Below are 24,227 nucleotides of genomic sequence, written 5' to 3' on the forward strand. Positions count from 1 at the left end.
GGGTACATCAAAGGAATGTATAACATGCTTTTCACATTGTGACATGTTTGCCCTTAGCAAAGTAAAAATATCATGCCCATGGATTTAGAGATCCTAAGGGGCGGGGAGATATGATATTCCAGTTCTTCCGTAGGCCTTAAGGGGCCGTTTGAATATGCGGATTTTAGAATCCAGGTTTATAATTTGAAAACAGTGTAAAAGAGGGTATGAATCAAGCTGCTGGATGCCATCCTGGCAGCGTTTCTTGGATTTTAAGCAAGCAAATCAGGTTTTAAAAATCTCTCCTACATCCTATGATTTCTAAAACCTAGAAATATGGGAGGATCTGCTAGCCTCTTGCTGATGGAAAGAAGGGAGAGAAGTAAAAAATGAGTAAAAAACGACGGTTGGTCCTCTTCTTCTTCTTCTGTCTCTAACCCTCTTTTACACTGTTTTCAAACTAAAAACCTGGATTCTAAAATCCGCGTATCCAAACGGCCCCTAAATGTTCCTAAATGGGGTTGAGACTTGGCATCTCTTTCTGTGTACAACCAGCATCAAGCCTTGCCTCCATACAAAAATTGGGTTGGCTAATCTCGGTTACAAGAGTAGTGGACTCTAAGCATACAACATCGTTGTGATGAATGGTTCACGGACTGAGCGGTACAAAATATGATACAACACAAAATTGAGAGGGGAAATTCAGGTTTAATTGTTCAAAATAAAAAATGATCCAATAAATGGAAATACAAAAAATAAGTTTAACGACTTAAACAAATTTAATATGTTTTGGTTTTAAATAAAAAGATAAAAAAAAATTGTGTATATATGTGAGCCTGTGCAATTCATATGTAAAACAGAATTCTTAAAAATCACATTAACTTTAAGCAACTGATATAGGCACCCCATGTTTTGATAATAGGCACGAACTCAACTTGTCCCATACGCATTGACTAGCTGCCAAAGCTGAGTTCGCACCTATTATCAAAACATGGTCGTGCAATATAAAAGCACCTATGTTAAAAACGTGGAAGTGATAAATCCGATCCTTTGGATTACTTGGGACACCCAGCAGCAGTGTATCAATGACTGCAGAGGGGCTGATGTACTTCACGTCAGAAGTATTCAAAGCGCCTGATTGCCATGTACAGTGCTGGGTGTCCCAAGTAATCAAAACGGGCGGATATATCACTTCCTAAAAACGTTCTGACTTGCAGATAAAAGATAAACTTCAAACCAAGGTTTAAAATTTCTGTTTCAGACTAAATTTCGGACCTTGCGGAAACCGAATTTTTGGTCGAAATTCAGTAAAAAAGTCTTCAAATGTCGGTTACAGAAATTTCGCCCGAAATTCTGTAAGTCCATAAAATAAAAAAAGTTGAAAATTTTAGCAGAAATTGAAGCAAGACAGGTTGATTAGGGTGGGCCCTTCCTGTGAACCCATGGTGTAACTCCTTCCATAAGTGTGGCAAAAGAGGGTTAAGCCCACCATCATGTATTCCACTCCTGTATTTTAGGGTTTATACCTTTCAAAAGACTTAGAACTGTTTTTCATCTGTAGACCTTAGCTAGCATTGCTCTTGCTAGAAATTTCAAAGATCATGGAAGAATGTCAAATCAGAAAAGTTTAGATAAGCCACCACAGTCTAGAAAGTCAGTTCTGCATTTTTTTGAACGGTAAACTCATTTCTGCATTAACATCAAAACATGAGGGTCCTTTGGGTGTGCAATCCAGTGCCAGAAATTTCAAAGAACTTGAACAAAAAATTGATTTGCCCCTCCATGGAGCCATTGAAAAAATTGTTAATTCCACTTTAAATGAAGTGGATTATTAATAAATACCTGATCAAAGTAATAAAAGGGCGCGGTCGAGCAAACATCTAGGTGTTCTGCGCGTTTGTAACTGCTTTTGATGCTTTTGTTCCATTGGTCTGGCATTTATCCGTGCCAAAGTACCGATCCCCGAACACCCCCATACCTGGAATTACTTGGAATTCATCATCCAGTGCAGTATCAATCTCCGATGTCACGATCTTTAGTGTTGGAAAGTTCTTGCAGACAGCATGTATTCCTTCAGGAGCCTGTTTTACAAAATGATAATCAGAAACCAAGGTACTTTTTTTTTTTTTTTAATGTAGGGAATGGACATATGAACCATCAAGAGTGACATACTGATATAAGATTGAGGAAGATGATGTTGGACTCTGGTACACCCTTACTAATAAGCAGAGAAATAGCTTGGACAGCAGAATTCCCTGGGAAGTAGATGGATTCTAATCATTATTTAGAAATTAACTAAGATTTATTATGTATGGGAGCTCAAACCTGTAGCAAGAATTGGATCAAGCAGTAAGACATGGCGGCCTGAAATGTCCTCTGGTAGCTTCTCATAAATAAGCTGCATTGACGTGATAAATTGAGATCAATCAAAGTTAATTTTAGTAAGAAGGATATGTGGGACATGGTAGTGTTTAGCAGACCTGTCGACCATTGTTACGATCCCTGTGGATAAGAATTTTCCCAATTTTGATTCCCTTACAACATGCTCTTAATGCGTTCTCCATGCTCTCGCCACTGGCATTGGAGAAAAAAAAATATTGTGAGAAGCGTACACCAAGTAGATTTGACTCGATAAGAAGCAAGACATGGATTTGAGATGTCAGAGAATGAAAGACAGAACGAGTAAAACATTCAGTCTTAATAACAAACATGTACACATGCCTCGAGAACAATATAATGATACAAAATAGTGACAAGGAATAGTTACTCTTTTACTATAGAACCGTCAAGATTACAAAATGTATATAATGATGGCATCTATAATAGGTCCCATGATCTTTAGGTGCATGCAGATGAGAAAGTTCCCATGTACTCTGGATGGAATTTCTTGTCAACATTTATTGTGTTCCCACGTCACTGAAGTGTGTAGGACCACCAAGCTTTAAGAAATGAGACTTGGAGATGGATACACCCACTTGTGAGCATGTGACCTTGGACAAATCTTTAAGGGCCCATTTGGATACCTCATATTTTGTATTTGGATTTGGAATTGAGTTTTGAGTACAAAATGAATAGATCCGCCAGCTCATGTTGAGGAAGACAGAGAGGGAAGGGGATACTTCCTAGTGGACGGTAGAGGGTGAGGAGCAAAGAGGGTGAAGGAAACTGCCAGATCTGTGGATTTCCAATTACTTATTACCACATCAAATTTGGAAATCTGTTTTTTTCATTGTCAGTCACTGATTCGGATCCAAATCACAAAGCAAAATGGGCTGCAAATGTGAGAAATCCAAATCAAAATCTTCTCGGCATCCAAACGGTCCCTTATTGAATAGGCATACTTTTTCACTTACCAAGCCGGCTTCTATGCGTTTTTCACTGTATAGGATAGGACAAAACTGGCTTGACTTATCTGAGTGAATGACCAGGAAAGTTTTTAAACATCATCTGAACAAGACAAAAAGAGAGTTGTGCCCATTTCTCTTGCATTTTTTGTTCATTGATGTAAAGCAAAACTCCAGTCCCTCAAAAAGTCCTCAAGAAACTCATTGCTCCTGTACGATTCAATGTAAGAACGAACTGGAAAACTCCTCCCACAAGCATATAGTTGTTGTGCTCATCTGATTGAATGGAAACTTGTATCAAGACTAACAAATGCAGTGGCCATCACACACACACAAACCGGAAGTCCAAGATCAATAGAGTTAGGTTCTGTTTTTCAACTGAAGCATATACCTTGCTACCTAAACCAAATGACTGGGAGTGCATGGCCTTTTCTTTTTTTTTCTGAAAATTAACTTCTCCATTTATAATAATCAAAGATCTTACAATTCAAGGGGAACAAGGATCCACCCAAGCAACCATTCAGATCAATGAAAAAACCCCCAGCCCTCCATTTGGCCTATGAGCTTCCATGGACATGCAGTACCGATGGAGGTGTATTGATAGAAACCCTGGTGCTGGCCAAATGAGTCCCCTCTCTAGCCTAACCGTCTGCCATATGGTTCGCCGACCTACTCTTGTGAGATACCTGAGGAAGGATAATTCGGATAAGATCACGGATCTCGTCCAGCGTATGCGATAGCCGCCACGGACCGGCACAACAATTTAGGGCCCAAGAAATAATGTTAGAGAAGTCTCCTTCAACAATCAGTGGCCCAAGATTATTTTGTACATACCATTGTTACGTGCCTAGATGGGTCCAGCTATAGTAGAATAAATTAGTTTTGATTTAAGATATGTTAGATCTTAGAAGATCTGTTTATTGGATTGCTTGCACGGTAGATTAGGCAAGTAGGGTGGATTAAGTAACTAGAATTGATTTGGATACTAGCCAAGATTAAATTAGTCTTTATTTAGTTATTTCCATTGTTTTCATAAAATCTTTCAAGATCTTTCTATGTTTATCCCTTGAGTGTTTTATTTAAACACTCATTTGTTTTTCTATAAAATAATGAAGAAATTATCTTAGAATTGCGTCTTTTGCACAAAGGAGGACTAATCCTTCCCTCGAAGTGGATCAAGAGGTTGATCTTCCCTAAGAAGATCATGTTAGGAAATTATCCTAACGGTGGATGTGGCATGTGCAAGATCAACGGCCTAGATGATTTTGTTAGTTGGTTTTGTGAAAAGGCATTAAGTGAAAAGCCATAAAAGAAGGGGTGTAAATGTAAGAGACTTTTGGGGAGGGAACCAGTGTGATGAGGAGTTGTGTTTCTTCCCATAAATGTCTATTTATTCTCTCATCCGGTCCCTACTTGCACACACCAATTTCTACATCATTCTCTTGGCAATCCACGGCAAACAGAGAGAGGAAGTCGGTCCCCATCACCGTCTACTGGAATGGAATCCTTCCGGTGATAGCAAAACGATATTCGGCTTTCGGTATGTTCCCTTTACTGTTTCAATTTCAATCCATATGGTTATTTATGATTTTCTCAAAGTTGGACCGCCAAAGATCCGTTGCCCGTGTTCCATTTATGATGAACACTTACATGTGGTATCAGAGTCATGGTTCCGGCAAGAAAATGGCAAGAAAATTGCATTAAAAGTGATTGAAATAGGGTTTGTGAAAATTTGTATTTTGAGTGCCGCCATCAATTCTGGAGTCGGATCGATGATTAAATGGCACTGAAACGTTGCTTGTGTTCCCATGAATCCAACGCAACAAACGGTTCGTCGATCCGATGTCTGGATTACGTTTGGCACGATTTAAAGATGAAAATTTTAACTTTTGAGGAAGTTTTGGACCTCGCCGGAAAACAGTGTGCCGCCGGCGACCGGCTTGTCCGACAGGAAATTTTCCAGCGTAGTTACGAAGTTCGTCGAGAGACGAGTCCAACGGCGTATCGTGAGCCTCAATCGGACTTCAAACAAAGCCGCAATAATAAATCGAACTTTGAGTGTTTTTTCGGATTTTGCTGGAATTTTCACTATTTTAATGAAGAATATGATGAATAGTGTCGGGCTTGACGGGCCGAACCGGGCCGCGCGGGCCCACCAAGGATCTGCGACGGGCTTTTCAATTAAAAAGGGCCCAGTAGACCCTCTAAGCCCACCAGACCGCTTGGCCCAACCTGACCTGAACCGGCCCATAGGCCCAAACGGCCCAAATCTGTGTTTGACTCTGTTTGGCCCATTTTTGTGAGATTTTTGGCCAGATTATAGCGGTTCTGGAGGTTTTGCACTCTTCTGAATCCATTTTTTTGGTCAATTTTGGCATTTGGTATCTGTATCATATAGGTATAGTGTAAATTCAAAAACTTTTGATTTTTCAAGTTGGTTTTTTAGTCAATATTTTAGGGTTTTAGCCCAAGTAAAACTGGTTCCGAACGTCTTGCAACCCTTTGAAACCATTTTTGCTATCCATTTTGTCATTTGAGCACTGTATAATACACTTATAGTGTATTTTTAACACTTTTGACTTTATAAATTTGGTTTTGAGTCAAAAGTTTTGGAGTTTTGGGCTCGGATTAGATTGGTTCCTAAGGTTACAGACCGTTCTGGACCTATTTTTGAGGTCATTTTTGGTATTTAAGCACTGTATGATATAGTTACAGTGTAAAATCGAGACTTTTGGTTTTGTAAGTTTGATTTTAAGTCAAATATTTTGGGGTTTTGGACTTCGGTTAGACCATTCCAATGGTTTTAGACCATTCTGAACCCGTTTCCAAAGTCTGTTTTGGTGTTCGGAGTCTGGATTTTAAAATTCCAGTGTAATTTTATAACTTTTGGGTTTTTTAAAGTGGGCCTTGAGTTTAATTTTAATTTCAAACTCTTAAAGAATTAACTAAATGCCATGGAGACCCAGTTACGTAAAGTTTTGATGTTGTTTAATGATTAAAACTCAGTCAATGAACACCTTTGATTTCTAATTCTTAACTTAAGAACCCCTATATGTTGTTTATATGCTTTATGTTTTGCATATAACTTAAGGGTTAAAATGATTAGTTGAAATCATATATGGGACTAAACTTTTAACTTGAATGCACATTAGTTCATGCCAGATATGCTTAAAACCCAAGCTTATGGTTATAATAAACTGATAGTGTGTATTTTCAAAACCTAAAACATTGAATTATGTTTAATCATGGAACTTGAAAGTTGGTTTTGTATACACAAGTTTATTACGTTGTTCATTATTTTTAGTTGAAATTGAACTATATCTTGTTATGATTGGTCACTAAATGAATGAACAAAGAACTGCGATTCCGACTGGGAAACAAAATTGCTTAAGGTTAAGTGGTTAATTTTAAGAACCGTGTCGCATACAATGACACATTTATGGACTATGAACCACTTTCAATTGCGACTATTTGTCCAAGAGCAACACTTAGCCCAACGGATGACTGTTGTTTTGCACAAATAGGCGGTGTGAGAGGGCTAGGCCTGGGTAACCTGGTTTGGGGTTATGCTTCTGTCCAACGGTGATGTGCGCCTCAAGTATAGAGTTATCTGGCCCTAGTTGGTCTCATGGGAGAGCCAATTGTGTGCTGTGGCACGGCCCATGGTGACACGCCTGGTGTCTCGCCAGAATCACAGTATTGTGATTTCTTGAATTGAAAATCGTTTGTGTTGTGGCACGGCCCAACGGACGACCCACAATGACACGTCTGATGTTTCGTCGAGGTCACATTTTTGTGTTTTTTTTGTGATTCTGGGCAATCGAACTAATTTTTCCTTAAGATAGATTGACTGAGTATTGTATGTGATAACCAACTGTGTGCCGTGGCACGGCCCAACGGACGACCCACGGTGATACACCGGTGTCTCTTCATAATCATGGTATTGTGTTTTCTAAAGTAGAAACCAATTCTGCATCATGGCACGGCCCAACGGACTGCCCACGATGGCACATATGGTATATAATTAGAAGCACACTTATGTATCATCATGATTTTATACATTTTAGTCATTCTTTTCAGTTTGATTGATTAAAATTGTGGATTGAGTTAATTAAACTCCATTTGTGGACTGAATAGGTGTTATAAGAAGTGAGCATGTTTGGAACTGCAAGTCTGTGTCTGTGACATTGAAGTTGTGGTATCTTAGTGTCTTTTCTAGATACCGATTATGTTGAGTACTTTAGTGGGTCAGAAACCTTAGCAAGTGATGGAATAGATCTGCATAATTCAAGACTACAAAAGGCTAGACTATGTATCATTGAATGACAGGCTCACTAAACCCATATCTAAAAGATGCTTATGAATAGTGGGAGTTCAATGTTAGTATCACTCTAGTAGTAATGGTAGACCTCCATTTTTTTATGCAATTCGAGATATTTTTAAGACTCGAAAATGCAAAGGAGTTCTTGAATGTAGTTAGTGAATATTTTAGAGGATCATTGGAAGCATTTGCAAATACCCTTATGATGTGTTTTGATAACCTTAAAGTATATTCACCAAAGTTGTAGTTTTGAGCACACTTTGAAAGGCTTTAGATTCAGAACCTTGGTTGTGCTCACTTTCGACACACCTCTTGGTTATTTTAAATGGCAACATTAGAGTCCTGAAAATATAGACTAGTCTTAGCATTATCAATTAAAGAGAGTGAACTTGGTATCAAGTGCCATTATCTTGAATAATAAATGACACATAAAGTATGGATCCCTTAAGTTCGATATGGCCTGGAATTAATACCATATCTTTGTAAATTATGATATCTATTTCGTAAGTACTCCGGAAAAAGATTTGTGAATAGATAAAGGCGTTACTATTCACATTTAGAATTCTATGTGAGGTCTTGGTGCGAGTTAGGTGCTTAGTAGAGGAGAGTATATCATTATATCGGGAAATAGAATAAAGGTGGCTGTTGAATCCATTATTACTCGCCACTCTTTTCTGAAATTTTAGTTTCATATGAACTAGAAACCTTATTATAAAAAAACTTGATTCCTTTGGCTATGAATCAATGTCTGGAAGTATAATGGATTCTCTCTAGTTTTCCATTTTCCATTTAGTGATTTTGGTTCTCTTCAGGGCAATCCTTATTGACTTGGATTGCAGTTCTCTCAAGGTCAGACTTGGCCCACCTTGCATTAGAATGAGATAATCGGTATTGTTAGAGATAAATGAAATCGCGTGAACAAGAATTTATCCAATCGGTGGCTTAAGTTTTTTAACCACATATATGAGAATAGTTGGGTAAAAGAAGAATTCTAGATTCACTTGATTTTACCGATTTAAACAATGATACGGGGTACATTGAAGGAGAAATATACAAAGATTAATCGGTTTAGGGTGTCACCATGAGTATTGATCTACTAAAGGTCATTCACAATGACATCTTGGATCTTTGGACTCTGACAGTTGGTGGCGAAAGGTGTTACCCTTTTGGTTAAATTTTCTAGTCATATTTAAATGTCTCTCTAATCAGAAGTAGGAGGCCCTATCTTTGTTTGTGATCTATAAGGTAAGAGTCGAGAATTAACTTGATATAAATAATCAAAACAATAAGGGTCATTTATGCAACTCTCTGTTGCCTAAGATTGTGGGTTAAAACTCTTAAAACACCCATGTATTTTGTGATCCAAGTAAGGCTGTGCCTAAGACCCTTTCAGATTTATGGGTCATAAGGAAGCTAAAATTGGGAAACATGCAACTTTGGGTTGTTTACATGAGGCAAAAGTTTATAACCCACGAATATAGTGATTAAGCTCTATGACCATAAGTTGCAATTTCATAGATTATCTTAAAGTATTTAAGAGTTTTAGGTTCTGTTGATTGACCCATAGTACGTATATTGTCGGGATTAAATGTGCCAAGACTTCTAAAGGATGGTGACCTTAGTGGGAGTGTAGTGTCTTTAGTAAAATCACCTTTAAGGAGAACCAGATTGTAGTACCGATACTGGTGATCCAAGAGAAGGTGGTACCAATGCTCATTGGAACATTAAAAGACACATATAAGTTAACAACCCACATTATAGATGTTTTGGTGGTGACAACTACCGAACAATCCTTGAGGCTAAGGAAAGAGGCACATAGTTTGTAGACTTAGAGATTCTGCTTAAGGTTTAGAGCAGACATCCCGACAATTGTACATAAAGTTTCATCAAGTACTCTCTGTGTTAAGTTTTAAGGAATTGTCACAGGATAATGGATATATCTTAAGGTCAGAGGAGTAAAATTATTTTCCTCGTGTTATGTGTTGATGGTATACTACTTGCTAGTAGTACTTAGCCATGTTCAATGATATTCATACAAAAGAATTCAGGTGAAGCATCCTACATAGTAGGGGTTTAGATTCACCTAGTTGGGACTTGAGGATTGCTGAGATTGCAGAAAGCCTATCTTGGTAAAGTCCTAAGTATTGAACATGGATAAATTACTCCATTTGTAGTGTTCCTATAGTTAAGGGTGATATATTCAGTCAGTTCCAAAGTCCCAGGATCGATTCATTATAGGAGTAGATAAAGATGTTCCCTAATAGTTCCGCAATTGGGGTCTATTGAATGTTTAAATCTGCACCTATCTGTGTATAACCTATATGGTGGGCAAATTTAGAAAGTACCAATGTTATTTATGTATGGATCATTGGAAATTTGCCAAAAGGTTATATATTGTGTGTAAAGGACTAAAGGTTTAATGCTCACATAAAGTAAATGAGATAACCCTAGTGTGATTGGTTAATCTAATTTCGACTGTTGCCGGAACACCTAGAGTTCTGCTCTAGTATATTTTGCAGAAAGTCATAAATCGTGGAAGAATGTCAAATTGACACTCAGTTGCTTCCACCTTGGGTACGGAGTTTATTGTGTACTTCAAGGCCTTGTACTATGCCTTGAAGTCGCGGAATTTTGTCTCAGGGTTTTATCTTGTTGATAGTCGACAAGTTACTGAGAATGTATTGTGATAATTCCGCTGCGGTTTTACAATTCCAAGAACGACAAATCAAGTAATGTCAATGTATTGACATATTGTTGTGAGGAAGTTCAGAATCAGTGTGTATCTAAAGATTACATAAGCACCGCACTTATGTTGGCGGATCCTTTGACTGAGGGCTTGTCACCAAAGCTCTTCAGAGAGCATGTAGCGCGCATAAGGTTGATTGACACTTTTGATAGCCTATGACAGTGGGAGTCTGCATTAGGTATTGAGATACACTGTTGTGATCACATTTTATTTTAAGATTCTGATATATATTATTTTCTACCACTCTATTTTGTGCACATTACGTAAATGGATTGTGAGTAAGAGGTAGAATGTCTGTAGACTGTTTTGGACCATATTTACATCTTATGTATGTATGCGTTTACATTCATGTTAGTAAGTATTACTAATGATATAATCATGGGGTAGGCTATTCGGTAGAGTTGGTGACCCAATGGTTACATGGTTTATTGTTAGTAGTTTTTGCTGAACGGAATGTTGTGTTTATTATCTAACTAACTTAAAGATATGATCCTTATGTTTGGCTCAAAGATCTTGCTGGCCAAGGGGGAGAATGTTAGGAAATTATCCTAACGGTGGATGTGGCATGTGCAAAATCAACGGCCTAGATCATTTTGTTAGTTGGTTTTGTGAAAAGGCATTAAGTGAAAAGCCATAAAAGAAGGGGTGTAAATGTAAGAGATTTTTGGGGAGGGAACCAGCGTGATGAGGAGTTGTGTTTCTTCCCATAAACGTCTATTTATTCTCTCATCCGGTCCCTACTTGCACACAACAATTTTTACATCATTCTCTTGGCAATCCACGGTAAAAAGAGAGAGGAAGTCGGTCCCCATCACCATCTGTTGTGGAGTGAGGAGAAATACCGGAATGGAATCCTTCCAGTGATAGCAAAACGATATGCGGCTTTCGATATGTTCCCTTTACTGTTTCAATTTCAATCTGTAAGCCCAAGGGTTCCCCAAGGGTTCCCCATGGGTTCAGTCAATCACCTTGTTTTGATGATTAACAAATACAAATTGATTAGTCGTTTATGGACTGATCAGTTGCCTTGAGTGTTGTGTCTTAGACAGGAACTTGACATGCTTGACATGTCATATCGCCATTACACAATGCAACACAACACATGCTTGAGGATCAACATGCAAAGGAGCTTGAACACATTGGTGGCATCATCCTTGGAAGATGTTAAAGCAAGGAGCTCAAGTGAAGATCACACAAGCAATCCAAGAACCACATTGAAGATCAAATGAAGATTGGCTCAAGAGTTCATTCAAGAGAGTGTTCAAAAGGGTAGTATGTATCACCTTTCTCTCTTGTGTTTTCTCTTGATCAAGGCACATCTTAAAACCCCTAAAATATGTTTTTCAAAGAGACTAACACACCCTTTAAGGACTTAAATGGATAAGTGAATGGCCATGGTGGTGTACCAACATGTTGGGACCCATATGGCATTCAACACAAGAAAGAACAAAACAGAGTTCCGAAGCAACAACCTGGACCAGCAACTAAATCCTATCAAAACTTATTTAAAACATTTTCAAATATTTTTGAAAATATTTTTACCAGATAGCTCTCATTTTTCTCATATCCGTAGAGTATAAGAACATCGAAATCTGACGAGAAATGAGGGAGATATGAATTTTTCAAATGAAACACTGTTTGCTGGAAATCCAGGCTCGGAACTCCGAGAATTATTCTCGGAGCTCCGAGCTCGGAACTCCGAGACCATTCTCGGAGCTCCGAGAAATGGTCCAGGTTCTAAAAATAAAGGCTCTGTTTGGATTCTCGGAACTCCGAGAATTTTGCTCGAAACTCCGAGAATTTGCTCGGAACTCCGAGAACACTATGAATTCAAAAAAATATAGCCGTTGTTGTCCAACGGCTAGTTGAATTTTTGACCCAGTTTTGACTGTTTTGCCCCCCAAACGGTCACATGGAGTTGGGACACCATATATACCCATCTAATGGGTCTAAAACAAGAGAGGAACATTGTCCAACTTCAACAAACCATAGAAAATCATTTGTGAACTATTTTTGGTTAAATTCTCTCACCAACCAAACTCTTTGTGCCTTGATTTGAGAAAATCTTTTGAGATTGGTTTAGGCTTAAACTTGTTTATTCTTGAGAGCATCTTTGGAGCTTCAACTTGCATTGTAGCCTACATAGAGGCAAAGCTTTTATCTTCTTCTTTATTCTATCGGTGGCAAGGGCATCCGTGTTTAATTCCCTTGGGAGAAAGCGCTTAGAACTCGGCGGAGAAGGAGAGTCATTGTAAAGGTGGAAGGGCATCCTTATCTAATTCCCTTGGAGTGTAAAAGCCTCGGAGCCGGGCGTCGTGGAGGTCTCAATAGTGGAAATCCTCAAGTGCGACCTTGAGTAGAGTGGAGTAGGCCGTTTGCCGAACCACTATAAATCTTTGTGTCACTTGTGTTGGTATTTCTCTATCTTTCTCTCCCTCTCACTTTCTTATTTATTTGTGCTTGCATTCTTACATATTTGGAATTGAGTGAGTAGTTAGCATTTTGGTTTTGATTGAATATTGGTACCTTGCTAACTAGGCTATAAATCACCTAATTAAGTTTGCTAATCAACAAGGGTTTTTGAACTTATATTAATTTGTAATATTGTTTAAGTTCAACTATTTCAAACTTAATTAAACAAGGGATAAGTCTTGGGTGAAATTTTAGTAAAAGTTTTCAAAAGGTAAAAGTTTTATAAACATCCTATTCACCCCCCCTCTAGGTTGCCAAACCAAGTCACTACTTGGATTTCAATTGGTATCAGAGCTTGGGCTCTTGATTAAGACCCTAACCGGTTAAGAGTTAAAAGATCAAACTTTTTGGCAACTCAAAAGATGGGATCTAGACTACCTATTTTGGATGGTTCGGATTATGGATCATGGTTGATACATATGAAGACATACTTAAAAGGTCTAGATAAAGATATGGTAAAGATAATTGAAAATGGATTTATGTTAAATGCTAAATCTAAAGGATTAAATGAATATAATAAAAAATTATCTTTACTAAATACAAAAGCCCTAATTGCAACATGTTGTGCATTACCACCACACATTTATGAGAAAGTATCCTCTTGTAAAAATGCTAAAAATGTTTTGGACTCTATTGAAAATCTTCAAAATCAAAACATGTGCTTAATGGGATTATCTAATGAAGACCCCTTGGATAATGCCGAATTCACACTTGAAGAGCTTGTTGAAAATGTCCAAGAATTACATAAGAAACTTGAGGATCAACTAGCTAAGAATTCAAACTTGAAAAATAATTTAGCTAGTATTCACAAGGAGTTTAGGTCACTAGAAATAGACCATGCACATCTTAGTGAAGAGAATGAAATGTTTGAAAATAATTTTATCGAACTAAGTGAAACCATTAAATCACTAAGAGAAGAAAATGAACTCCTTAAAGAAGAAGAAGATAAAATCAAGAATTCCTCATCTCTTGAAACAAATAACTTCAAAATGGAAATCAATGATTTGAAAATCAAGAATGAGAAACTTGAGTTGGAAAATTACAAACTACAAGAAAGTGTAAAACATAATTGCCACCATGACCATTCTTGTAGATCATCATGTTCATCCCGTCCATCTACCTACTCATATATGTCTTGTGATTTTTGTGGTAGATTTGGACATTACAAATCTAAATGTATGTTTAGATTTGTAAAAAGCAGTAAGTTTGTTTGGGTTAAAAATGACTTATCACCTAGAGCAAACTTGCTTGGAACCAAGATAGTTTGGGTTCCAAAAACCCCAACATGATATGTATTGTGTTTATCTTAGATTAGGGGATGTGCTTTAATTTTATATCATATGAAAATTTGTTTGGATACAATATACTTGTCTTGCTTGAATGCCATGTATCCATATTTTGTGCTTCAAATGATCATCCTTGAAAATCCAAAGTCTTTATGCTTGAAACTTGATAAGGCTTTGATATCTTGCACTAAAATGTTATATCTATTGGAAGAGGTCCCCTAGATATTTTATGTTTAATATCTAGTTGATATGTGCTTCATGATCAAATCATTTGTGACGAAACAACCTATATATACAATATACTTATATTGTTTGACTTGTATGTATCTATATGTATTTTTGCTAAGTGCACACACTATGACTTAAATCTTATCGCACTTAGAATATGTCTTTCATCCACATGACAACCACAATAGAGCATTAATGTGAAAACCATAAATTGTGCTTACAGGATATTCAACCACACCTTTGTGCCCTTGTGTTCAAATTGTACTCACAAGTATATCATCATATTTGAACATTATTTTGGTAGTTGCTAGAAGCTAGATTATACGATCTATCACATCTCTCTAGCAAAACCAAAAAGAGAAGAAACCCATAGGTTTAAAGACTTGAACTTAAATGGAAATTTTTTTTTTGGCAATTAAATAGTTTTTAAGTGAAAGTTGTGAATATGCCAAAATATTATTCTTTAAACTCTATTTTCCTTAGATCTTTCCCTAGAATCACAAAATGATATAATATGTAGGGAAGTTGAAACATGAATCTAGATTCAATGTATGACTTGAAATGACAATATCATAGATATCTAGAATCATATTTGGGCATTTACTCACTTGAGTAAAATTAAAATTCATTAAGGTGGTTGTATACATTAGATTGTGATGGGAACATGTGCCTCCCACACATTTTTGGTTTTCAATAGGGCTTATGCACCTTGTGCCTAATGCCTTGTCATTTTACATGTGGTTGTGGATGTAGATGTAATGTTTGGACCATGCACATTATGTGTTATGCCCTTTGTGTCCAAACATGGTAGATTATCCATGGAAACCTTGATGATCATATCTTTCTCATAAGGTATACTCTCACCTTCATGAATCATGGATGTCTCTCTAAGACATGGTATTTTATTGACCATTCTCACTATGTCTTAGTCCTATAGAATTGAACTCAAATTGGTAATATATATATATATTCTATAGTTATCACCCCTTGTTTGATAATATCTACACGTATGAGATGTTAAACCATTAATCTTAAAAGTCACTCAATTGGTGCCCTTAGCCTTCTTAGATTCTAAGAGGGAGATGGTACATTCACCTTAATTAAAATATCTAACAAATTGGCCTTGTGCCAACATCTCAAACATGAATAGGTATACATTTATATGTGATCTCCCTAGCTAGTTATGTATGTTACATACTTAAGGAAGTAAAGCGTGAATTTGAAAATATGATATCACATTTAGGGGGAGCATGAGCCAAAGATTGAAAATCTTTTGTGCTATGCATGTTTATCATGATGAGCTAAACTATGTCTATCATTTTATCATGATAAACCGACACTTGGAGAGTAAGTGTCATTGTAGCCCAAGGGTTGAGTTTAACTTGGTATCTTTTAGAAAATATATCCAAAAACCTTTGGAGTCTATGCAAGGACATCCCTTTGGATTCATGCATTGCATGATTCATTTTCAAAGGGGGAGCTTAAAGGTCAAGATTTGTCCTTAGTGGCTTATCATATGATACTCAATGTATATATCATTTGGATTATGATAAGTACACCCATTAGGAGCCATGATTGCTCCATATGTGGTTAGTTCGGGCTTGTCTTATGCTCCTAAATTGGTATCATCTAGCATGTGACTGTTTTAAGACAAAAAGCCCATAGCCTAGGACTTAAAGTCATATCTTTTAGGCTTTTAGACTTATCTTGGATGATCTAGATTGGTATCATCTATTCCAAGAATAAGTTTTGATGGCCAAGCATTCAATTGTCATATCTTTGGCCTATTGTGTAATGTCATACCTTGTTTTTATATAAGGCAAATGACAAATACAAAGGGGAGAGATTACCTTTGCTATATTCATGTTTAAAATGACTATAATGACTTGCTTATATAGTTCATTTTTTCATTCCCCACCTATATGTGCTTATATGTTCATACTTTAACAAAAAAAAAACAAAAAAAAAACAAAAAAAAAAGGCTTAAATGTTCATCTTTTTGAATTTTGTGCTCAATCTTGAATATCTTTCTTGTTTCCCATTCATAGGAGAAAATTATACTTTGTAATCTTAATCTCTATGAATTTGATTGCTTATCATGTGTACTTTCACTTGAAAATTTGTATTTTCATGATAAGTTTCATTGTCATGCCATATATCCTAATAGTTAGCCATATTAGGATCAAATGTCCATTTCTATGCATGACAATTTAAGAATATATTTTTAACTTGAAATATATATATTCTTGCTTATCATGATGAGTCTATACTTACACATCACCTCATGATAAGATTCTAATAGGAATTTTAAAAACAAAAGGGGGCTTATCATGCTAAGTCTAAAACTTGCTTAATTTCTTTCATGATAAGTAAAATATAAGCTTTAACTTTCTAATCTATTACTATATTATGGGTCATAGGGTAGATTTATATTGGAATTATATATATACTAAGCTATACCCTAAGAAGTTGTGCTAAATTTGGAATGTCTCTTTGTTTTTCCAACATAGGCTTGATTTGTTTTGTGTCATTCCTTTCCTATGTTGATTATCTCTTATCATGCCATATATACATTAATTTAATTGGTAAATCATGACAAGAAACTAGGGGGAGCATCATATTCTCATTGTATATCTTGATGCTTTATGTATTGTGCTTAAGTGCTTAATTCTTCCTTTTTGCTTATGCCAAAAGGGGGAGAATTTGTATAATTGATTAGATCCATTATCATATGCATTCTTGTATTATACCTTGTTGAATATATCTCATGCATATGTTGAGGGGGAGTAGTCATGATTAAATTGTCCATCTAATCCTCATAAAAGGTTCCTCCCACCAATCTAATCAATTTGGTTTGTCATCATCAAAAAGGGGGAGATTGTAAGCCCAAGGGTTCCCCATGGGTTCAGTCAATCACCTTGTTTTGATGATTAACAAATACAAATTGATTAGTCGTTTATGGACTGATCAGTTGCCTTGAGTGTTGTGTCTTAGACAGGAACTTGACATGCTTGACATGTCATATCGCCATTACACAATGCAACACAACACATGCTTGAGGATCAACATGCAAAGGAGCTTGAACACATTGGTGGCATCATCCTTGGAAGATGTTAAAGCAAGGAGCTCAAGTGAAGATCACACAAGCAATCCAAGAACCACATTGAAGATCAAATGAAGATTGGCTCAAGAGTTCATTCAAGAGAGTGTTCAAAAGGGTAGTATGTATCACCTTTCTCTCTTGTGTTTTCTCTTGATCAAGGCACATCTTAAAACCCCTAAAATATGTTTTTCAAAGAGACTAACACACCCTTTAAGGACTTAAATGGATAAGTGAATGGCCATGGTGGTGTACCAACATGTTGGGACCCATATGGCATTCAACACAAGAAAGAACAAAACAGAGTTCCGAAGCAACAACCTGGACCAGCAACTAAATCCTATCAAAACTTATTTAAAACATTTTCAAATATTTTTGAAAATATTTTTACCAGATAGCTCTCATTTTTCTCATATCCGTAGAGTATAAGAACATCGAAATCTGACGAGAAATGAGGGAGATATGAATTTTTCAAATGAAACACTGTTTGCTGGAAATCCAGGCTCGGAACTCCGAGAATTATTCTCGGAGCTCCGAGCTCGGAACTCCGAGACCATTCTCGGAGCTCCGAGAAATGGTCCAGGTTCTAAAAATAAAGGCTCTGTTTGGATTCTCGGAACTCCGAGAATTTTGCTCGGAACTCCGAGAATTTGCTCGGAACTCCGAGAACACTATGAATTCAAAAAAATATAGCCGTTGTTGTCCAACGGCTAGTTGAATTTTTGACCCAGTTTTGACTGTTTTGCCCCCCAAACGGTCACATGGAGTTGGGACACCATATATACCCATCTAATGGGTCTAAAACAAGAGAGGAACATTGTCCAACTTCAACAAACCATAGAAAATCATTTGTGAACTATTTTTGGTTAAATTCTCTCACCAACCAAACTCTTTGTGCCTTGATTTGAGAAAATCTTTTGAGATTGGTTTAGGCTTAAACTTGTTTATTCTTGAGAGCATCTTTGGAGCTTCAACTTGCATTGTAGCCTACATAGAGGCAAAGCTTTTATCTTCTTCTTTATTCTATCGGTGGCAAGGGCATCCGTGTTTAATTCCCTTGGGAGAAAGCGCTTAGAACTCGGCGGAGAAGGAGAGTCATTGTAAAGGTGGAAGGGCATCCTTATCTAATTCCCTTGGAGTGTAAAAGCCTCGGAGCCGGGCGTCGTGGAGGTCTCAATAGTGGAAATCCTCAAGTGCGACCTTGAGTAGAGTGGAGTAGGCCGTTTGCCGAACCACTATAAATCTTTGTGTCACTTGTGTTGGTATTTCTCTATCTTTCTCTCCCTCTCACTTTCTTATTTATTTGTGCTTGCATTCTTACATATTTGGAATTGAGTGAGTAGTTAGCATTTTGGTTTTGATTGAATATTGGTACCTTGCTAACTAGGCTATAAATCACCTAATTAAGTTTGCTAATCAACAAGGGTTTTTGAACTTATATTAATTTGTAATATTGTTTAAGTTCAACTATTTCAAACTTAATTAAACAAGGGATAAGTCTTGGGTGAAATTTTAGTAAAAGTTTTCAAAAGGTAAAAGTTTTATAAACATCCTATTCACCCCCCCTCTAGGTTGCCAAACCAAGTCACTACTTGGATTTCACAATCCATATGGTTAATTATGATTTTCTCAAAGTTGGACCGCCAAAGATCCGTTGCCCGTGTTCCTTTTATGATGAACACTTACAGATCAATCACGTTATGAACCATTCGGGTTGGTAACATTTGGTATCAGAGCAGTTCGATCTGACCTCATGTTGAAGAAATAATGGATCGATGGGAGGAGGATATAAAAGAGATCAAAAGGCATCTTGCTTTTATGAATGCCAATTTCAACAAGATAGCATTATCGTTTGGCATGAAAATAGAAGATCCTCCATGTCTGCAGAAGCTAATGAAAGAGTTCAACGAGACCACCGTCGAGAAGGCTTGCAGAATGAAAAAGAAAAGACAAAACTGAAAAAGAGGACAAAAGAAGAAAAGAAAAAGAAAGCAGATAGAAGAAAAAGCGAAGAAGCCACAAAAGAAAGTCATCGTTGATTTTCAGTATTGTCGAGTTCGATGAGTCCGTCGCCGAAAAATCCGTCCTTCCTCTCAATTTGTCCAAACGCAATCAAGAAGATCCTTGCTCATCATCCAGATCCTTGCTCATCATCCATGCATCAACATCCAAATCATTCCAAAAAAGCACACCGAAGGAGTTTTGATGAACAATATGATAAGATCGGTTTCAAAATGGAGCTACCTAAACCATTGACATCGACATACAAAATGGTGAGCAACCGCAAGATGAAAAGAAGAACAAAGAGAGCGAGAAAGAAGAAGAAAAGAGACAAGTTTTTTGGAAAGTCCTGCTCAAAATCTCATTTTTCACCAACTGACCAGTGTATAATCTCCAACCTTGAGGACAAGGTTGATTTCAAGGCGGGTGGAATGTTACGTGCCTAGATGGGTCCAGCTATAGTAGAATAAATTAGTTTTGATTTAAGATATGTTAGATCTTAGAAGATCTGTTTATTGGATTGCTTGCACGGTAGATTAGGCATGTAGGGTGGATTAAGTAATTAGAATTGATTTGGATACTAGCCAAGATTAAATTAGTCTTTATTTAGTTATTTCCATTGTTATCATAAGATCTTTCTAGATCTTTCTATGTTTATCCCTTGAGTATTTTCTTTAAACACTCTTTTTTTTTCTATAAAATAATGAAGAAATTATCTTAGAATTGTGCCTTTTGCATAATGGAGGACTGATCCTTCCCTCGAAGTGGATCAAGAGGCTGATCTCCCTCTAAGAAGATCAATCACGTTACAAATTGGTTTGGTTTCGTAACAACCATTTGAGTCCAAAGAGAAGAGCCAACGCATCCGCTTCATTTGCATCACAAACACCCGCAGGACCGGAATAGTTCATAATTACATTACTGTTGTCGTCCCGAATCAGTCCACCGATTCCTGCATTGCCCGGGCTCCCAAAGAGCTACCGTCAAAATTCAATTTGAACCATCCGTCCGGCAGGGGTGTCCAGGAAGGGGATGCAACAAGGCGTGCTTTGCGGTCCTTGATAATCGAGAACTAGTTGCTAAGTATTTCCCTAGTCGGATAGGGGATCCCGACCTTAGTCTTAGACCAAGATATGATGGCGAGCTTAATTTGCAAGGCAATATGAGGCCAGCTCCTTGCCATATCGTTAAATATCCTATTGTTACGTTCATTCCAGTACCAAATAACCGTGTAAGGTATAGAAAACCACGTCGTTTGGCCATTGCACGTGGAAAGCACCACCCCAAGAGGAAAGCACTTTAATACGATAATGCAATACCGTAGAGATGCTGAAAGACTGAATGAGGCTCATCCACACCCCATAAGTAAAGGGACATTGAAGGAGCAGGTGATCAATTGTCTCCTCAGCTTGGCGGCATAGAACGCACCAGCTGGCCATGTGAAAGCAATGCTTTTTCAACTGGTCGCAAGTCTTGATACAACGGTATGTTACCGTCCAGGCAAAAGCAGCAATGCGAGGTGGTATAGGAGATTTCCAAATCCGGGACCGGCGGGACGGTGCAGATGAGCTATCTACCATTTGCCAAAAGAATGAGCGCACTAAGAAACACCCTTCAGTATTTGGGCACCATACCCACTGATACTGTACAAAGGGAGATAAATAGATGGGGGACAACAATCTCAATAGAGAAATGCAGTGCACTATTTCAATTTCCTTTAGATTTCTTTTCAATCTGATGTCCCAAGACAGATTTCTGGGACCCGCGCCTCCAAACAGATAATCAGCAATAGTTGATGACTGGTTAGTGGCCAATCAAAATATGTCTGGGAAAGAGCATTTCATCGGAGTTGTCCCCACCCAAAGGTCTTCACAAAAGCAATTGCCATTGCCTCTACCAACCTTGAATCTCACTAGGGACTGAAACATGGCCTTGGATAAGATAGACTGGAAGAAAATGATCACACGTAGAAGAACCCAACTAGAACCAGGATTAGAGCCGGGTAGATTCCTTTTGCCTTCTTCATGAATTTTTTCTAAAGGATTCATTTAGCCGACCCCAACTAGTTTGGGACAAAGGCTTTGTTGAGTTGAGTTGAGTTGAGTAATTTTGGCTGAAATTTTGATACATTAATGAAATTTTCTTTTTCTTTTTTACCGAATTTTGGCCAAAATTTGGTTTCGGCTATGTCCGAAACCAAAACTGAAATACTGGTTTACAAGAACAGCTGTCAAGGCATGAATGCATCGAGCAAACTAGAAACTGATGCAGATTGAAATAATGAAATTAATGAAAAATAACTTACTTGATTTACAAGAACAACCCTTTGATCTCGGAGAAGAGCAATTATCATATCACAAACAGTTGTTTTCCCAGATGCAGTACCACCAGCAACACCTTCAAATATATTACAAAAGTTAACTAGTGAACGATTACAACAGTTAACTAGTTAACCTCTAGTGAACGATTACAACAGTTAACTAGTTAACCTATAAAAATATGGGATGATAATGATGCAACGACTTTCTCATCATTATGGTAACATCACAATGCAATTTTGTCTGCGAAGATTATTTTCAAGAAAAAATTATCATTTAAGAGTAGATAGCTTCTCAGATTCGAATTGGGAAGTATGGCATTTTGATAGGCATTATACAATGGGCTATTATAATTTTGTTCCAGAAAATCTACTCACTAGGTGCAGAAAGAAGATGTGTAGTTGCGTGATCTAGTGAAGAAGCAGAATATTGAGTCATGGCGCAATTCTTTTAAAGTTATAAAGTTACAGTGTAATTCTTTTTAAGTGGAGTGTTTATTCTTAATGTTAATAATTTAGGGAGTCTGCAATTATTATTAAGTGAGACTATAAAAAGGCTTCAAATTGTGGGGTTGGGTATGCAACCTCCACAACAATTATTTTCTCCCCTTTTCTTGTTTATCTCTTCTTCTCTTTCATTTATTTCATTCATCACTTACACCAAGCAACGATGGTGATCTTCTCAACTTAAACAGTTACCATCCACAATCCGTTACAATAATACGCAACAATTCTGACAATATAACAAAGACATCTCCCAAGCTGTCCACAAAGACTCTCCCTCTAGCTCCTCTGTATAAATGATCAATAAAGCCTAAAAGTTGTGACAAAACAAAACAGGCAAAGTAAGCCTCTTCAAAATAAAAGGATGGCACTAAGCTGTTAGTTCTGATCCTAAAAATTCAATTGCATATCACTTTTTTCTGAAAAAGTATAAAAGGAAATATAAAAGGGATCACTAGTATAGGGAACCTAATGCCAGAAAATGGGGAATTGTGAGAGGTAGTCCTTGACCAAAACTTTTGCTAACATTACCTTTTAGCAATACCAACAAAAATACAATTGATTCCTACAAAGGAACTAAAATAGGCATTTGAACAAAAAAAAACAATTCCCTTTCCTATAAATTTATGATACAGTTAACAGATGCCAATCTGTCCTCATGCCTCACAAATGAATAATTCAAAGAGAGAACAAGACAAAAGTTCCTTAAATGCATGTACAACATCCTAAAACAGAGAACATTCAAAGCGTGCATGGGCCAACCAAAGAAAATCATCTAGAAAATTCCTTTTCCATGTGCTATCTGGATTTGATGGGGAAATATTTGTTGGGAGATAATGGCATCTTCGTGAGGAAAAAAGGTAGGCCCATTTGCGGGAGTTTTTCCTCTGCCTTTTCCACTAGTGAGAGTTATGGGAGTCATGGGACCACCTGACATGAATGGAGCACCCACTTTTATTTTCATATGTTCCAAGCATCCCACTAATGATGCCCTCCTTCCAAGGACTGAAGAAATGCTCATCATATAATGACCAAAATAAAATGATAGTGTTTCATTTCGTGTTTGTATCCCCATCAAAACACCACCAATAAAAAGAAATGGAAAGAATTACCAATCACAAAAGGTTGCTTATGCGTTTAGATTTTGAACGTGCGGCAGATTCAGCGTCTGAAATTTGCACCTTCATCCCATTTGGTGGTAGCCCACTAATCTGATCCTTCATGCTCTCCATCAATCCAACTAATGGTTGAGAATCCATATGCTGGAATTATGAAAAATTAACATCAGGACCTTAGCCAGTTGCGAAAGATATCAAAATATGGGTTATTTTGTATTTTAAAAGGTATCAAAATATGGGATATGGAAAACAACCTGGAAAGATTGTTTAAAAAGTCCAAATAAAGGAAAAAAATTACAATTAATTACAAACCCACAACCAAGGTCTTCAACTTGGATCACAAGTTAGGAAACCCTATGGCATCACATCTAGCGGTTCCTTTCGCCTCATGGGGCATATCCGACCATGCTTTAAAGCAATTCTTCTCTTTAGAGGAGACCACAGCATTTGCAAGAGTGTCGGCCACCATGTTACCTTTCCAGAATTGATGTACGGTGATAGTGGAGACTGGAGAGTGAGCGGACGAGAGTTAGCATTTCTGGCCATAGATACTTGATAGACCATGGAATGCTCCCCTTACCTCCAAGGAGGTACGCGAGGACTTTGATGTCAACTTCGACGATGATGTGCTTTAGACCAAAGGAGTCACATGCTCTAAGACCGTCTGCCAAATCTCTTTAGACCAAAGGAGTCACATGCTCTAAGACCGTCTACTAAAACTCTGGATTGAGCTACCATGTTGGAGCTGGTTTCGTAATAAAGTGAGTAGGCTATTACGACTTTTTCCTATTCATCTCTAACAACTCCTCCA

At 37.3% G+C, this 24,227-nt stretch overlaps 1 protein-coding gene across 1 annotated transcript; it reads right to left on the minus strand.

Moving 5' to 3' along the window:
- Positions 1-1,645: 1,645 nt before the first annotated feature.
- Positions 1,646-23,962, minus strand: LOC143861487 (uncharacterized). Its single transcript, XM_077372409.1, has 9 exons — positions 23,891-23,962; positions 23,480-23,560; positions 23,411-23,426; positions 21,783-21,874; positions 20,906-21,120; positions 2,460-2,553; positions 2,305-2,377; positions 2,152-2,234; positions 1,646-2,060 (listed from the first exon to the last, which is right to left on the minus strand). The coding sequence occupies exons 1-9, from the start codon at positions 23,960-23,962 to the stop codon at positions 1,860-1,862; spliced, it is 927 nt and encodes a 308-aa protein (XP_077228524.1). The 3' UTR covers positions 1,646-1,859.
- Between the last annotated feature and the right edge of the window lie 265 nt (positions 23,963-24,227).

This window comes from Tasmannia lanceolata, unplaced genomic scaffold (assembly GCF_043159265.1).
Source record: "Tasmannia lanceolata isolate RefF3 unplaced genomic scaffold, GAP_Taslan_0.1 ptg000037l, whole genome shotgun sequence".
Lineage (NCBI taxonomy): Eukaryota > Viridiplantae > Streptophyta > Magnoliopsida > Canellales > Winteraceae > Tasmannia > Tasmannia lanceolata.

Coding starts and splice junctions, on each gene's coding strand:
- LOC143861487 (XM_077372409.1), bottom strand. CDS start 23,962: ATGGCCAGAAATGCTAACTCTCGTCCGCTCACTCTCCAGTCTCCACTA. Junction 2,235..2,304: donor TGATCCAATTCTTGCTACAG/GTTTGAGCTCCC, acceptor TCTACTTCCCAG/GGAATTCTGCTGTCCAAGCT. Junction 2,061..2,151: donor TCTTCCTCAATCTTATATCA/GTATGTCACTCT, acceptor TTTGTAAAACAG/GCTCCTGAAGGAATACATGC.